The sequence below is a fragment of the Carassius carassius genome, chromosome 10 (genome assembly GCF_963082965.1).
Source record: "Carassius carassius chromosome 10, fCarCar2.1, whole genome shotgun sequence".
NCBI lineage: Eukaryota > Metazoa > Chordata > Actinopteri > Cypriniformes > Cyprinidae > Carassius > Carassius carassius.
In genome coordinates, this window is record NC_081764.1 from 19,140,326 (window position 1) to 19,157,138 (window position 16,813).

At 37.8% G+C, this 16,813-nt stretch overlaps 1 protein-coding gene across 1 annotated transcript; it reads right to left on the reverse strand.

Moving 5' to 3' along the window:
• Positions 1-269: 269 nt before the first annotated feature.
• Positions 270-3,291, reverse strand: znf648 (zinc finger protein 648). The gene is made up of 2 exons (XM_059560485.1): positions 3,161-3,291; positions 270-2,680 (listed from the first exon to the last, which is right to left on the reverse strand). Exon 2 carries the CDS (start codon positions 2,595-2,597, stop codon positions 1,149-1,151), a length of 1,449 nt encoding a protein of 482 aa, XP_059416468.1. The 5' UTR covers positions 2,598-2,680; positions 3,161-3,291; the 3' UTR covers positions 270-1,148.
• Positions 3,292-16,813: the final 13,522 nt, after the last annotated feature.

Below are 16,813 nucleotides of genomic sequence, written 5' to 3' on the forward strand. Positions count from 1 at the left end.
TGTAATTAGTCAACTAAAAATATGGATATATGAGCCAACATCTCTTTTTGCAATGCAAGACAGTGGAGTTTATTTAGATGTATGCCATCTTCTTTTACCATGAGTGTGCCGTTCTGACAGCAAAGGGACAAATTTTAGCAGAAGTGAGGAAATCTGGGAATTGAGTTTTCTGTCCTCAAGAAAGACATACAGAGGGAATAACATGATTCCAACAACATTCACTATTTCAACACCCTCCCATGTTCCCAATACCAAATTTCACACATGGATCCTGAAAACATCTGGATTTTATTAATTCTGAGTTTTAACTACATAAAAGAAGAGGTAACAGTTCATAGTTCATTTAATTCACCATATACTGTATCATGTACCACCAGCCCAATATCTGCAACCTCAAAATACAATTAAACATTTACACCTACAGCATACATTTAGTACCAAAATATAGTACCACCACATAGTAATATCAAACAGCTTTAATAACATATTTTCTAACTTGAAATAGCACTATGCATGCAACACCTCTAAGAGAATTCACTATATTCCTTATCACTTTCTCTCATTCACAAACAGAATCTACCTGTTTTGGCAAGATGCCATAAGCTTCCAATAACATTTTACAAATGGGTCACCAGTGTGTTTACTTTCGACAGTGGTCTCCACAATTTCCTGCAGTTAACACTAATAAAAATAGACACAAGTCTCATCAAATATTTTTTTTTCTTTTTTTAATTCTAGCTAAATATAACCATGTGGTTAAGGCTAATAGATAGATAGATAGATAGATAGACAGATAGATAGATAGATAGATAGATAGATAGATAGATAGATAGATAGATAGATAGATAGATAGATAGACAGATAGATAGATAGATAGATAGATAGATAGATAGATAGATAGATAGATAGATAGATAGATAGATAGACAGACAGACAGACAGATAGATAGATAGATAGAGAGATAGATAGAGAGATAGATAGATAGATAGATAGATAGATAGATAGATAGATAGATAGATAGATAGATAGATAGATAGATAGATAGATAGATAGATAGATAGATAGATAGATAGATAGATAGATCGATAGATAGATAGATAGATAACCCAGGCTTACTTGCTATCCTCCAGTTACTTCAGTAACAGTACTTAGGAAATGCAAGTCTCAGCGTCAGCATGGCTCTGCATGTGTTCTGTAAGCAGGGAATCCTGTGGGAAAGATTTACTGCACTGACCACATACAAAGATTGTGCCCTCTCTATGCTGCTTCTGATGCCTCTTGAGTTCCGTGAGGTAGCTGAATGACATATCGCAGCCTTGGCAGTGATAAGAGCGGACAGCTGTGTGAATACGCTGGTGTCGCACTAGCCGGGACACCATTGCAAATGCCAGTCCACACTCTGAGCACTTGTGTGGCCGCTCTCCGCTGTGAACTGAGAGATGTTCAGCGAGGTTGGAGGACTTGGTGAAAGCTTTGGAGCAAACGGAGCAGGTGTAGGGACGCATGCTGCTGTGGATTTTCCTGTGCTCTGTCATGCGACTGGCCAGGGCAAATGCTTTCCCGCACTCTGGGCACAGAAAGGGCCTCTCACCCAAATGCTTGCGCTCATGACGGAGAAGCGATAGGGGTTTGTTGAAGGTTTGGCCACACTGCTTGCAGAGGAATGGCTTGTTGTTGGTGTGCATGTTGCGCTCGTGCTTCCGCAGGTCAGAGGAACGCACAAAGTCCTTTCCACATTCCTTACAGGTGTACGGCTTCTCTCCGGTATGCGTTCGGATGTGTTTGCGGAAGTCAGAGGACCAAATGTAGCTTTTCTCACAAAATGGGCATTGGTATGGTCTTTCGCCCGTGTGTAGCCGTTTGTGCTGCTGAAGAGTACCTTGGTGCGAGTAGGCCTTCCCACACAGCTCACAAACGTGTGGTTTAAGACCTTGGTGAGTATCGATATGGCTTAAAAGGTTACTAGACCTTTTGAAAGCCCAGTTGCAGTAGGGGCACTTGTATGGACGGTTTTCCGTGTCTCCTTCCATTCCTCGCTTTTTCATGCCTGCAAAGACATAATGTCTTTTTAAAACCTGAATCTGAGAAGAATTCAGGCTGTCCCCTCTGTTACCCTCAACCTTGCATTTATCCCCCACAGTCTCCTGCTGATCTTGTGGAATTGCTGCCAGATCATATGGTGTAGTGATTTCCACCTCCTGCTTCACTTTCATGTTGGGGATGCTGGTCGCTTCCAAGTGCTCATGATTCAGTCGGGAATCAGATCCAGGCTCAGGGTCAGATCCAGGCTCAGCCTTCACATCAGTTACATCCACTTCTCTCTCCTTTTCAGAGGATTGTTCAGAATGTCTCTCATGAAGGTGGCATGTAGCTTGACTTCTGGAATTCTCTTGGCTTCTTTTGTTTTTACTTTCATCACAACTGTCAGAAGCACTGATGTCCTTTTCACTGGGTAGATTAAAGCTCATTTTCACAGTGTCAGTAATGTTACTCTCCACAGGCAGATAATGCCTCTTGCTGATGAGAATCTTTCTAATACTTCGTTTTGATATGTATACATTATCTGTAAAAGCTGTTGAATCCCACAGGTAATTCATTTTAGCCACTGTAGATGATCACTTGAGTGAGGTTTAGTGCATCGAGCTTTATTAACAAATTAAAATGTCTGTGTTTACAGTCTCTGAAAAAGAAAAATATTTTTTTAGTTGAGTTGTCAGATCTAGATACAATATCTTGGATTTTATGAACTGTGAAGATTATAGACTAATACTTGACACTTCAAACAACAAAATAAATATAACATCCTGCTGCCCTATATTGAACAAGAGTTTTGGATATAACACATATCAAGATTTCAAGAAGCCAAAATTCACTACAGTGCTGGTAACCCTCCTTATATATCAACTGTATTAAACAAGAGGCCCTTGTTTATTTTATTTTAGGCTATGAAATAACTCTTGGATTTTTGAGCACTGATGGCATAATGAAACTATTAAGGTTTCCAGCATAATTTATACTAACTGGAAACCATCCAGCAGATCTTCTTTGAAGAGTTAGACACTCTTTGAGCCAAGCAGAGATGTTGTACTCAGCTGTCTAGTGCATAGTATGTCCTCTCAAGGACCATTAAAACATCTCACACATGAAGAGAGCCTCTTACCTTGGCAGCACCAAGTCCACCAATGGTGATTTCAAAGAGTGCAATTAATCCACTTCCTCTTCATGGTGTTAAGATACCATAGGAGGAGCCAGAGCACAGTAAGACTTACTTCACATGGGGGAGTGCAACATCTTTTTAGCAGTGATCAGCACTTTAGCAAAACCATTTGCTGTCGGGAAAGATCAAGTCATTGACACTTTCAGCCATGCTAGATGTGAGGTACATGTGATATTTCCCAGGGAATACCACATAAACCTAATGATGCAATTACAGTTTTTATTTATTTATTTTCTTTTTGTAGGCTGTATCAAAATGTAAATATTTAATATTTTTAAAGCCTATATTTTAAAAAGTAAAATAAGCCATCTTGTCCAGCCTATACTGTATCTCAAATAGCAGTTTATATGTTATGTTTGTTGTTCACAGATCAATTTTACTGCAACAAATGTTCTCATTAGTATAAAATTTTAGTTAAATAGTTTTTTTTTATTCTGAGATGTGTCAATGTTTTACATTCTTTAGTTAATTTGATTAGTATTAGCATCTAAATGTTTATACTAATTCACATATTGAGTGAAAGAATTAAGAACAGGAATAATATGCATATGTTAGACTTAACTGAGAACCTGATACCCATCCAGCAGGAGTACATATAGATTTAAAAAAAAGTGTCAGAGGAAATATGAGAGGAAGAGAACATACTGTGGATCAGCTAGTACAGGACACCTGTTTGCCACTTAAGGTTAAATTTACCCCTCAATGTAAATGCTGATGGAAGGGTATGCTGACATTGAGGCCTACTCTCTACAGAATAACTTGGTGGATTGTTTTGGGCAGCCTCTGAAGAAAAGATGTCAGAAATGTTGTCTTCCTTTCTATATACACATGTACAGGTGCTGGTCATATAATTAGAATATCATCAAAAAGTTGATTTATTTCACTAATTCCATTCAAAAAGTGAAACTTGTATATTATATGTATTCGTTACACACAGACTGATATATTTCAAATGTTTATTTCTTTTAATTTTGATGATTATAACTGATAACTAAGGAAAATCCCAAATTCAGTATCTCAGGAAATTAGAATATTGTGAAAAGGTTCAATATTGAAGACACCTGGTGCCACACTCTATTCAGCTAATTAACTCAAAACACCTTTAGGTAGGTAGGTAGTACATGTCAATATAAAGTCCACATAAGTGCCAGGACCCAAAGTTTTGCAGCAGAGAACATTTCCCAGAGCCCATATTGCATCCCTGGCCATCTCTTGGCCAGGTAAACAATGCACACACACCCAACCATCCACCTGATCTAAAAGAAAACATTACTTATCAAACCCAGTAACCTTCTTCCATTGCTCCATGGTCCAGGTCTGATGCTCACTTGTCCATTGTAGGCACTTCCGTTGGTGGACAGAATTTACCATGGGTACTCTGACCAGTCTACACAGCCCCATACGTCAACAGGGATGCACTGTGTTCAGACACTTTTCTATCATGACCAGCATTAAGGTTTTCAGTCACCTTGAGTGTATATACTATTTTAAACAGTTCTACCATTTTTAAAAAATGTATTCAGTTTAATCAGTAATTATTCTGCTCATAAGTACAGTTTTTGTTACATCTGACACATTCCATTAATACATTAACTCTTAATACATTGGTTTGGAATAATGATACTACAAAATAAGAACCAAAATATATAAACAGTTGCTGTTCTTCATTGACTTCCATAGTATTTCATAGTCAAAGTGGATCAGCAACTGTTTGGTTACCCACATTCGTCAAAATATCTTCTTTTATGTTCCACAGAAGAAACAAAATGTTTAACAGAACCCATATGACCCATATTGACCAGATTATGCTTGACTATGGAGGTAAATCAGTAGCTAAACTCAAGAGGTTCACAGCTCTGATGTGAAAAGCTGAATCTTTCAATTTGCACACACAGACAATGATCAAAACACTCGTGTTTTGAATTGGAAGTTGTAGATTTATAGTTACAAATGTGTAGAATGACATTCACACAAAGAAAATTACATACACAAATTTTAATGACATAATTACTGTTGCACTTTACTTCAGTTTCGCTGCACAACGTCAAGTCAGCACTTACAACCTCTCAGATCTGGCAGTACAAGTTCAAATCCTAGCGCTTTGACTTTTGCTACTCTTTCTGCGGTATTCCTGTTGCAAAACTCAACTGTGCCCTGGTATATGAGATGTGAGAGAGCAGAGCCGGGGGCGGGGTTTTGGTGCGAATGAAGACATTTTATTGGTCGATGCCCGACCAATGAACAATGCCAGCCATCGCGACTTGCCAAGAAAGAAATTTGTGTTTTATGCATATGTATCAGTTATTTGTAAAACACTGCAAACTGTTTTCACTGAATATCCATAGCTTTGACAGGATTTTAAGATACTGCATTAATTTAGCCATTTAGGTATTATCTGGTAGAAAAAATATAATGCAACTTTTTTTTTTAATTTTTTTTTTATGTTGTTTAATTTTTGTTGTTTACCATCCATAATCTACTGAATTGAATTACACTGAACACAAGAACATGGTGCAGTTTCCATATGATCAAAATAAAACAAATACATATTTAAAAGTATATTGCAAAAAGACACAAGTTAGACATGCACAAATTAATAGAAAAACACGACAGATGAAAATCATAAATCACCAGGACATTGTCGCTAGACGGTGTCTAAAGTAAGGTCAGCTTAAAGTTCAAAACAATGAAACAATGCAGGAAAATAATAAATTAAAATTCATATATACGTACAGATAGATAGATAGATGATAGATGAATATATGTCAAAAGTGTGAGCATTATAAGTCATATATTTGTTGTTATTATTGCAGCATTACTGTTGTTTAAATCTGTTTTTGCATATCCGATAACTTGTATTTTTCCAATAATCATTCTTTAGAATTGCATGTATCTGCTTTTTATTTCAAGTTTGTTAGTTTTTAAAGGCCAGCATAAAAATTCTGGTCCTGAGGAGGAGGAGGAGGTCCTGTTCTGTTTCCCCACACAACAGTCCTGGCTTTTGATGGAAATTCACATTCAAATCAAATGGAGTAAACAACCTGGTATGCCACTTGTATCCAGCAGAGGTCGATATTATCTTTATACTACAGTATGTTTACCAACACCTTTCATCAGAGGACTTGCAGAAATCGTACTAGCAGCTTAGAAAACATTCGAAAAATGTTTATTCCCTTAACATAAATATTCTTTACAAAATGTTAAAATGTAAAATGGTCCGTGAAACACAAGAAATGTTTTATTTTATCCTTTTAATGGCTAAAAATAACAGAACTAGAACTTACTTTAGTTTCGCTCCCAACGTGTGATAGTTTATTTTTGTTATTTGTTTGTTCATTTTAGACAAAATGTGTACTGTAGGCTAGAGCAGAATAGCTTTGTTTGATCTTTAGTCTCGTTCACAACTGACTATGACATTTTTGGAATTACCTAAACAGTGCGACTTCTTTTGTTTATAGAATGAAAGTCAATGGAATCCAAAGCTATTTGCACTTCAGAATGTTCTTCAAAAAGCTATAAAGGCTAAAAATGACATGATGGTGACTATCCCTGTGTAGTTTTTTTTTTTTACTGCATATATTCATTACGGTTTTGTTCTGTGATTTTGACCAGTATTGTTGATTATAAGTTATGTTTTAAGGCCCGTTCACACCAAGAACGATAACTAGAATCCCTGCTGCCATTTTGAAGTGTGTTCCACTTCATTAAGGCCCACTCCCAATTCTATTTTATACACACACACACACACACACACACACACACATATTGGAAATCGTGCAGCTCACACATCCTGGAGAAAATAAACTTGTCAACGCTGCCCCACGACTTTCGCTACATTATATTTTCCAGCGACGAGAGGATACAATCACTGTTTAAACTCACTCTAAAAAGATAAACACACAGACGCGAATACATGCAACTTCTATTTCTCTTAGGCAATATTTGAGAAAATGGTTTAGCGATTTCTAATTATTGGGGGGATTAGCCCCCATATGTCTACGGCAGTTATCGCCCTGATCAGACATATGCTGTGGCACTATCATGCAGATTTTTTGCAAACATGACTGTTAATATGAACTCACAATTGAATGTAACATAAAACAAATGATTACTTTTCTTTAAAATCTTTATTTATGCCAAAAAAGCCTACGTTTATGTGTCTTTTTGTTCACTGTAGCAGCCACGTTGCCCTTCGTTTGAAGTGTGGTCCCGAAAAATCTTCGTTTGAAGGGCTATCTGGCCCTTCCCCTTACCCCTACCCCTCCAACCAAAAGAGAATCGAGACACCCATACCCCTTCATGTGAATGCGTGAAACTGAGGGATAGGGGAAAGGGGAAGGGATAAGGGGTAGAATTGGGATTTGGCCTAAGTGGATGAGGGAAGTTTATATGGACAAATCCTCGAGCCCTAGATTTTGGCCTATGGGGAGCGAGACTACTTTATATGTACACTTCAGGCATCACCATGGACAACAATGCAACACAACTGCAATCCCAGGGCCAGGACTGAAAACCATTGATCTGGTGAAGCATAAATAACACACTTTGTCTTCAAAATGACTTGGGATGCACACAAAAATTCTTGTTTAAACATTTTCACGAACATACTTAATTTTGCCATTCAAATTTTGCAATATCAGCAGAACTATAAAGTTGTGCTGGGAGAGGAGAGTATGCTCTATAAAGATAAGGCAAGAGACAGAAAGCAGGACAGAAATAATTCAGGACTGTTAGCACACTGATTTATGTGGGAAAAGGCTGAACCTACACCTAAATGTAAGCAAAAGTAGCTCCTCAATCAGGAAACACAAAGTGTCCTTTCTCCATTTAGGACACATAGTTTAAATTCATATGCTTCTTGAAAGAACTGTAATTCATTAACTAAGAAGACTCTGATGTTGCACACCATCTCGTTTAATTCTCTCAGTTACAACCCTGAAGACATTCTCCCATTGAGTATTACTAAGACTACTTTTAAAGAGCATTTTTAAAAAGACATTTTTAAAGCATGACCGAGAACCAATACAAGAGAAAAATAAATAAATAAATAAATACACATTGCAAAATACATCCAGGTTTTTAAGAGCCTTCAGCAAGTTATATTAAAATTAAATTGAGTTAAACTCTAGGAAATGTTTGACATCAGATCACTTCCAGATTTTATCTGGGTTACATGTAACTCGAGCAAAAATAGTTGCGTAAGCGGTTTAATTCAAAGCATACCCACATTTCACTGAACAGCAATTGAGGTTTTTTGAATGGTGCCTCACTTGTGATTTATCAGTGTAATTTTCGAAAACATCAGAGTCAAAGAGTACATTCAGAAAATGCAGTTGAACCAAGCTTTTAATTTGTATGAAAGGGCTGTTTTCCATGGAAGCCCAGTTCAAAGAAGGCCGTTTTCTGGTAAAAGATTTGCGCTTATTTTTTTTTAATGAGCGCTGATAAATCAAATCTGAAAAGTATGTATAGTGTGTGTGTGTATATATATATATATTTTTTTTTTATATAAATTGCACATTGAAATAATATCATATGTATGTATATATACATATGTATGTGTGTGTGTGTGTTTATTAAATTGCAAGTAACTTGCAACTAAGAATCTTAAAACATTGCATTCATTTTGCAAATAATTATATTCCTTTCAAATATCTTATAAGCAAAGTACTCTTTTAAAAACATGCTAAAGTGTACCACTTTTTCACAAAGGTAATCATTATAAAAGAAGATCAAAAGTTTTATTTATCTAAGCAACTAAGAATTTATCATAGTAAATTACTGTGAGCTTTTGTCATAGTTTTGACCTTCTTATTTATTACTGCACCTCCCCCTCCCAAAGGCACCTTTGACCTTTTAGGCACTGGGAGTTCAAACAGAGCTGTGGATGTAAGGGGGTTAGTGTATTCTGTTGACTCCATTTCTGATCAGAGGAGCCTGACGTTTTCAGAGATGGGAAAGAACTAGATAAAGCCAAGAGATTGTGGGGACCCAGGCCCGGCTGCAGGATGAAATGACTGAGGGGGCATGTGAATTTGTTAAGGGGGCTTAACTTTATTACACCATCAATGATTAATACATTCAATCATTCACATATCATTCTACCTTAATGCCGGCAGCCATATCACCCTGGAGCCCAAGACTGGTTTCTCACTGAAGCTAAGCAGGGCTGAGCCTGGTCAGTACCTGGATGGGTGACCTCCTGAGAAAACTAGGTAGCTGCTGGAAGAGGTGCTAGTGAGGCCAGTAGGGGTCGCTCATCCTGTGGTCTGTGTGGGTCCCAGCGCCCCAGTGTAGTGATGGGGACACTATACTGTCAACAAGCACCATCCTTTGGATGAAACGTTAAACCGAGGTCCTGACACTCTGTGGTCATTAAAAATCCCAGGAAGTCTTTCGAAAAGAGTAGAGGTGTGACCTCGGCATCCTGGCTAAATTCGCCATTGGCCTCTGACCATCATGGCCTCCTAACAACCCCCATATCTTCTGATTGGTCTCCTCTCCACCAGTAAGCTGGTGTGTGGTGGGTGTTCTGGCGCACTATGGCTGCCGTCGCATCATCCAGGTGGATGCTGCACACTGGTGGTGGATGAGGAGATACCCCCTGATTATGTAAGCGCTTTGAGTGCCTAGAAAAGCACTATAAAAATGTAATGAATTATTATTATTATTACCTTAAGCAAAACTATGTAAGTTAAGCCTAATGTCGAACCTAAACTCACATGAAAACGCGTCTGCTAAGAGGTGCAGTCTACATGATACGCAGTAATACACCGTATACCCACTAGAAAAGTCCAAGGATTTCCGTATACCCACATAAAAAAGCGTGAGGATACGTAACAACTTCATTTTGTTTCAGAACTTTCACACTTTCATAAATCGATATGGACTAGTGTATATGAATATTAAAGTTAAAAGAGACTACAATTGTTCTGCGCGTCTCTGGGAATGAGCGCTCAGTATGTGCATTTTTGTCATTCAAATACACACAACATTCGCTGTGTTTTCCCCCACGCCGACTCTGTCCTCACCACGCCAGACCATGCCCCCAACTATGACTTGATGCTGACTATATGTATAACGGCAGTTTTACTACAAATAGGCTACCACATAAAACTATGGTTAATGCACTGTGGTTGATTTATGTTTACCATGATGAGTACAATAATCATGTTTTTATTTTATTTTCTTGTTTTTTCTTTTATGTACCATGGTTAATGTCATAATTAAGGTAGCAAGTGCTTTCACGTGTTTTTCGGGGTATTTATCAGTTAAAAATTAATCGTCCAGTCATTTTAAATATGTAGACTAGTTTAAATTAATCCGAACTGAATAAACGGTCTTTTGAACAGAATCGCAAAATTTGAGTGAGATTAATAAAATAAAATCCACACTATTCGCGGTAGTGCTGTATCTCAGGGTTTGTTGTAGTTTGGTAATAGAGGTAATGAACAGTAATATATCACGCTCTGACATTCCAGGCCTCACATTTAGAGCTTATTCTCACTTGCAATTATTGATGCCCTTGAATCGAATCTTTTCGGAATCGACTCACTGTTCTTACTCCTCCTGCCGTTTGATGTTTGAATTTACGCGGGGGTGCTGACAGTTGAGCTTGTGTTCTGCAGTGAGGGGCTAATGGCTGACAGCAACAGCGAGAGATTTACCTCAAATGACAGTAAGTGTGAATACATAACACTATTTTGATAAAACATGTTTACAAGAACATAACATTAAACGTTTTTTGATGCTGTAATATTTTTTTATCTGTATTTCTAGCATGAAGTTGTTTCGAGCCATTTATTACTGCTTCAGGTGCTTCACTGTTGCCCGCGCTGATTTTCTGAGAGATTTACATCAGACGAAGGTTAGTATAAATCCATAAAACCATTTAAATTAAAAAAAATTCGGAACATAACATTAAAATTGGTTCAATGTTGTATTATTTATCTCGAACTGTATTTCTAGCCCGGTGTTGTTCGAGCCGTTTGTTCCCACACAGCGTCTAGAGAGATTTATATCAGAAGAAAGTAAGGTAGAATTTACAGAAATATTTTAAATAAGCTATTTACCAAAGCTTAATGTTAAGTGTTTTAATTGGATGTATATGAGTGGGTTTATGTTTTAAAATTAGTCTAGATATCTTGATAAACTGCTAACTAACTGGTAACTTATTTAGCAACTGCTATGTAATGTTAAATTTTTAAAAGTTAGCTTTTAGTACAATATACATGTTTATTAATTAATGTTAGTTTAACTAGCGTGCTTTAGTTGGTACCGTATTCACCATTGACACATTCTGCTCATCTAATTTCAGAGTCTCCAAATACTGCAGCTGACTTCTGATTCACCGAAGACAGGAGTAGTATGAAGCTGCAGACTCTCACCCAGAGTCCCGCATTCTCAGACCCCTTGCAACCTGATCTCACTGCAATTCGTACATATTTTAGGAGGTGGCTAATTCGTACAAATTCGTATGACCACACTCGTACAAATTCAAATGATTTTTGCCAAATCGTACATATTTCACGAGTTGCACAATTAGTATGAATTTGTACGAATGACCTACACCTACCCTTACGAAAGTAAAATATATTTACCAATATATTTCTTAAAATATATTGTGATATATTGTAATATGTTATTTTCCTTTTTTATTTTCTAAAATATTACATATTTGAATACATTGCAATAATATATTGATGATATATATATTATATAATATATTGCAAAATATACAAATGATTGCCGCTTTCAATATATTGCAATATATTGGAAAAAATAAATATTAAATCCCATATAAAAGAATATATGCCTAATATATTACATGATATTTTCCAATATACTGCAATATATTTTTGTTTTATAAGGGTAACCCCGCCCCTAAACCTAACCGACACGGGTTTAGACAAATCATATAAAATCGTACGAGTGAGGTCGTACAAATTCGTATGAGTGAGGTCGTACAAATTCGTACGAATTAGCCACCTCGTAAAATACATACTTATTGGTCGTGAGATAGCATTTCGTATCGATGAGCTATAAAGTAGTTTGATTAAAAAAGAAATCATTGAATAAAATTGACGATACTCACATTTTGGTTCTTCACGTGTTTATCCCATAGACTGTATTTATCAATCCAATTTGATAGGAGGTGCAGTCTCGAAAAACGAGGGGACTGAGAATGCGGGACTGTAGATGCAGCAGGCTCCGAGTCTGCAGCTTCATAATATTGGAAGACAGCTTTGTTTTTTTTTGGGTTTTTTTTATTAATGAAGTTTATTTTAACAAAGTTTAGGAGAAACATTTCAGATAATCCAACCAATTCAGAGGAAGTCTATATATCGCCGCTTTCCTCACCTCCATTTCCAGAAGACAGCAGGCCAAATATGCTTATTTTGTCTATTATATATACATATGTGACCTTGTGAATTGCTTTATAGTTCAGCTAACAAAAATAACCGCCTGTTTTCATTACATTTGTATTATCATGTTATGTTTCATTATTCTAGCTTGTGTTTAAACAATGAAAACTGTACAGTGTATTGATAGAAAGTGTGTTTTATTATATTTTTACAGGATCCAACCATTCATCTGAAGGACTGTGAAAATATGAACCACCGTTGACAGTTTCCACATAATAAAAAGAAAGGACATGGCAGAGAATGATAAGGGTATTGATATTTCACAGAAATTAAATATAATCTAATTACATCAAGTCTGCTAGTCAGAATTATAGCTGATTAAATAAAATATATAGTGTTTCATGTTTGTTTTGGGATAGTGTTCCATGAGTCATTTGTCCTGAACAGTTTAAATGATCTTCCAGGGTTCATTTTCTCAGGGTTTCCAGCATCTTTTGCATATGTGAAGCCTTTTCAGCAATGAAAGTATGATTTCAGATCTTTTTTTTTTTACACTGAGGACAACTGAGGGACTCATACACAACTATTTCAAAAGGTCAACACATCTATTGATTTCAAGAAAGTAACACAACTTATTAAGAGACACAGGGTGTGGACTACTTGAATTGGATGATCAGGGAAATTTTTTTTTCTGAAAATCAGTATAAAAAAAGTATGTAGATTCTGAAGGGCATTACTAAATGAACATGTATGATCTTTAAACAAAACAAGTAAAATTTAATCATGTTGTTCAATTGTACACCCCAAACTCTTACTGCATTTTGTTTCCTTCTGGAGCATCAGTGAAGAATGTTTTCACTTTTTATAATAGCTGTGCATGAGTCCTTCATTTTTCCTCACAGTGAAAGGATAGATCTCAAAATTATTAGTCATTGTTGGATGGAGCCAAATATGCAGAAGATTAATATTTGTGGGACTTGGAGGATTTTTCTGAAGAACAGCAGGCAGCTGAACTGCTCTGGACTCATGAAAAACTATCCCAAAACATAAACAGCTGTGGGTCGTCCAGTGTATGTAAACTTTAGAACATTTTTATAAATTATACATTTTCATTTTTATAAAATCAGTAAATGTAAATATTATGTAAAATTGCTTATTCATGACGGTACTAAATATAAATAGCATACATTATGATCCCTCTTATTTTGTTAAAATGATTGTATATTCTGCTAGGGCACAGAGGGGCAAACTCAGTCCTGGAGGGCTACTGTCCTGCAGTGTTTCACTCCAACCCTAATTAAACAGACCTGCAGCTAATCGAGGTTTTCAGGATTACTAGGTGAGTTTTATCAGGGTTGGAGCAGAACGCTGCTGGACAGCGGCCCTCCAGGACTGAGTTTGCTCATCTCTTTGATAGGGGTACGTAAACTTATGACCATAACAGTATCTTCTGTAGCTTCTGAAAGGCAGAATTAAATAAATAAAAAAAAAACATGGCATGGTCCTGATGGTGCCATTAGAATTGTAGAATAAGTGTGTGTGTCTGATTGAGAATGCCGTAACCACTGTCCTGACTTTGCAGTGTTCATTGCCAGTTAATTCATTATTGTGTTTATCTTTTGGTTAGTATAATTTTTTTGTTTCCTTTCAAAATTATTTTATCAGTTTAATGATTTACTTGAAGTAACTGTTTGCAAAATATTTTAAATATTTTTCTCCATCTAAATTATGTTGCAGTCCTGCTGAGTTTGTTTAATAATATTTGCAATCCTGTTACATGTTTGCAGTCTTGCATTTGCTGAAAAATAAAAAATTAATTTTGTTAATTCCTTGCTGGGTTTGTGGTTTTGTTGATTCCTTGCTGGGTTTGTGGCTTTGTTGACAGTTTTTATAAGTGCATATGACACATTTTTGTATAGAAATCCCTTAGCATTTAAGACATTTAAGTGTACACAAATTTATAGACGTTTACTGAGACACGAGTGTCCGTTTACGGAGATTTAACTGCCTGGATTTTGTGAGACTATTGTCATGCACGGGGATGTACGTGGATTTACCGGTGAGTGAGTAAACATTTCCGTCCATGTCTGGGAGTTTATTGCGTTAGTGAGCGGACTGGAAAACTGCCGCAAACACAACAGTCCATTTCCGACAGTGTCCAGAAATCAGAAACGCCGGAGCACATAGACGAAAACTGACAGAAACTTTCAATTTACGGGTTTATACGTTGATGTTAACAGTCCGGAAATGGACCTTTTCATGCAGTGAAATTTATGAGTGTCAGGAACAAGTTTTATTTTCTTTCTTCCCGGAAGTGCATGGGGAGGTAACAAAGTTGTGAAAGGCACCTTTTAACTGCCAAGAGCTGCTTCCTAACCTCCTTCATCCTCTCTACTCTCGATGGTGGGGCCACCTGGGATTGTGCAGAGATTCCCTGGCAGAGAGTGTAATTGCAGTGCTGCAAAATGTTACCACCTGGGGGAATCATGCATGCCTCCTGTCCTGGGCCAGTGAGTTGATGTCAGCTTTAGCTGATCAGATTTACTTGTTATTTGACAGACCACCTCCAACCTTCATGCGATGGCAATCCTGTGAAAAATATCAAGCCAAAGTACTCTATTGCAATGGGGGTAGTTCTTAGCTGGTGAGTTGATGCAGGAAACGTGCTTGGTGACCGACTTTGCCTCTGAGTGAATAAGGTTACAACATGGGCCCTCAGCCAGGCGATGTCCACATTGGGGATCTAGGAGCACCATCTCTGGCTGAACCTTGTGGATATGTGTGATGGCAAAAAGTGCACTTTCCCAATGCACCCATCTCTCAAGTCTGCCTTTTTGGCGACACTGTCATAGCTTTCAGACAGGCAGAAAATAGATGGAAGCCATCAAACACATCATGCCTGGTGGGTTACCACCGTCACCAGGCCCCAATGGCTGGTCCCCAGTCTGTTTGTCACCCCCCTTTGGTTTCTACATCTGCTCCGGCATGCCATAGGCTGCAACTTTGGGCCACAGGAAAGAAACGCAGTCTGTGCTCCAGGCAGCCACTAAGCCCTCCAAGTGGACAGTGAAGCAGCCCTGACTTTGATAGAGGTGACTGCTCTTTCCAAGGAGGTGGTGATGAATACAGGAGGAGGACCGGGGGAGAGTCTTCTGTTTCATTATATTCCTTTGTTGGCCAAACAGTCAGCGGTAACTAAATTCTCTATGAAAGAGCAGTTCCTTTTGTCTCTGGCTTACACTGGGTGCAGTCAGCCCGTGAGCGACACAAAGCCTCCTCACTCCCATCTTTGGCAACTTCCTTGTGGGATCCAGGGATCCGGGTAAGTGCTATAATGCATTCACATGGCTCATTCAGACAATCAGACTAGGCTACGTGACCCAGTTCACCAGGCACCCCCCCAGATTCAGCGGCACCCTATTTACCCTAGTGGCAAATCCTGTGTGGAGATTGTGGTCCTGCTGGTGAAGGACACAATAGAGCCTGTCCCTCTAGCTGCGATGGAGCCAGGGTTACAGCCTTCACTTCACTGTACCCAGGAAAAGTGGTTGTTTGTAACCAGTCCTGCATCTGTGTGTCTTCAATCAGGCCCTACACAGGATCTAGTTCAAGATGCTGACACAGAGGAGCATTCTCATGTGTGTTCGGCTACAGGATTTGTTTACAGCGTTCAACCTGAAGGACACATACAGTACAGACCAAAAGTTTGGACACACCTTCTCATTCAAAGTGTTTTCTTTATTTTCATGACTATGAAAATTGTAGAGTCACACTGAAGGCATCAAGGGCTATTTGACCAAGAAGGAGAGTGATGGGGTGCTGCGCCAGATGACTTGGCCTCCACAGTCACCGGACCTGAACCCAATCGAGATGGTTTAGGGGTGAGCTGGACCGCAGACAGAAGGCAAAAGGGCCAACAAGTGCTAAGCATCTCTCGGGGAACTCCTTCAAGATTGTTGGAAGACCATTTCAGGTGACTACCTCTTGAAGCTCATCAAGAGAATGCCAAGAGTGTGCAAAGCAGTAATCAAAGCAAAAGGTGGCTACTTTGAAGAACCTAGAATATGACATATTTTCAGTTGTTTCACACTTTTTTGTTATGTATATAATTCCATATATAATTGCACATGTGTTAATTCATAGTTTTGATGCCTTCAGTGTGAATCTAGAATTTTCATTGTCATGAAAATAAAGAAAACTCTTTGAATGAGAAGGTGTGTCCAAACTTTTG

Bases quoted from the DNA above. Each gene is read 5' to 3' on its own strand.
- znf648 (XM_059560485.1), bottom strand. From the start codon at position 2,597: ATGAATTACCTGTGGGATTCAACAGCTTTTACAGATAATGTATACATA.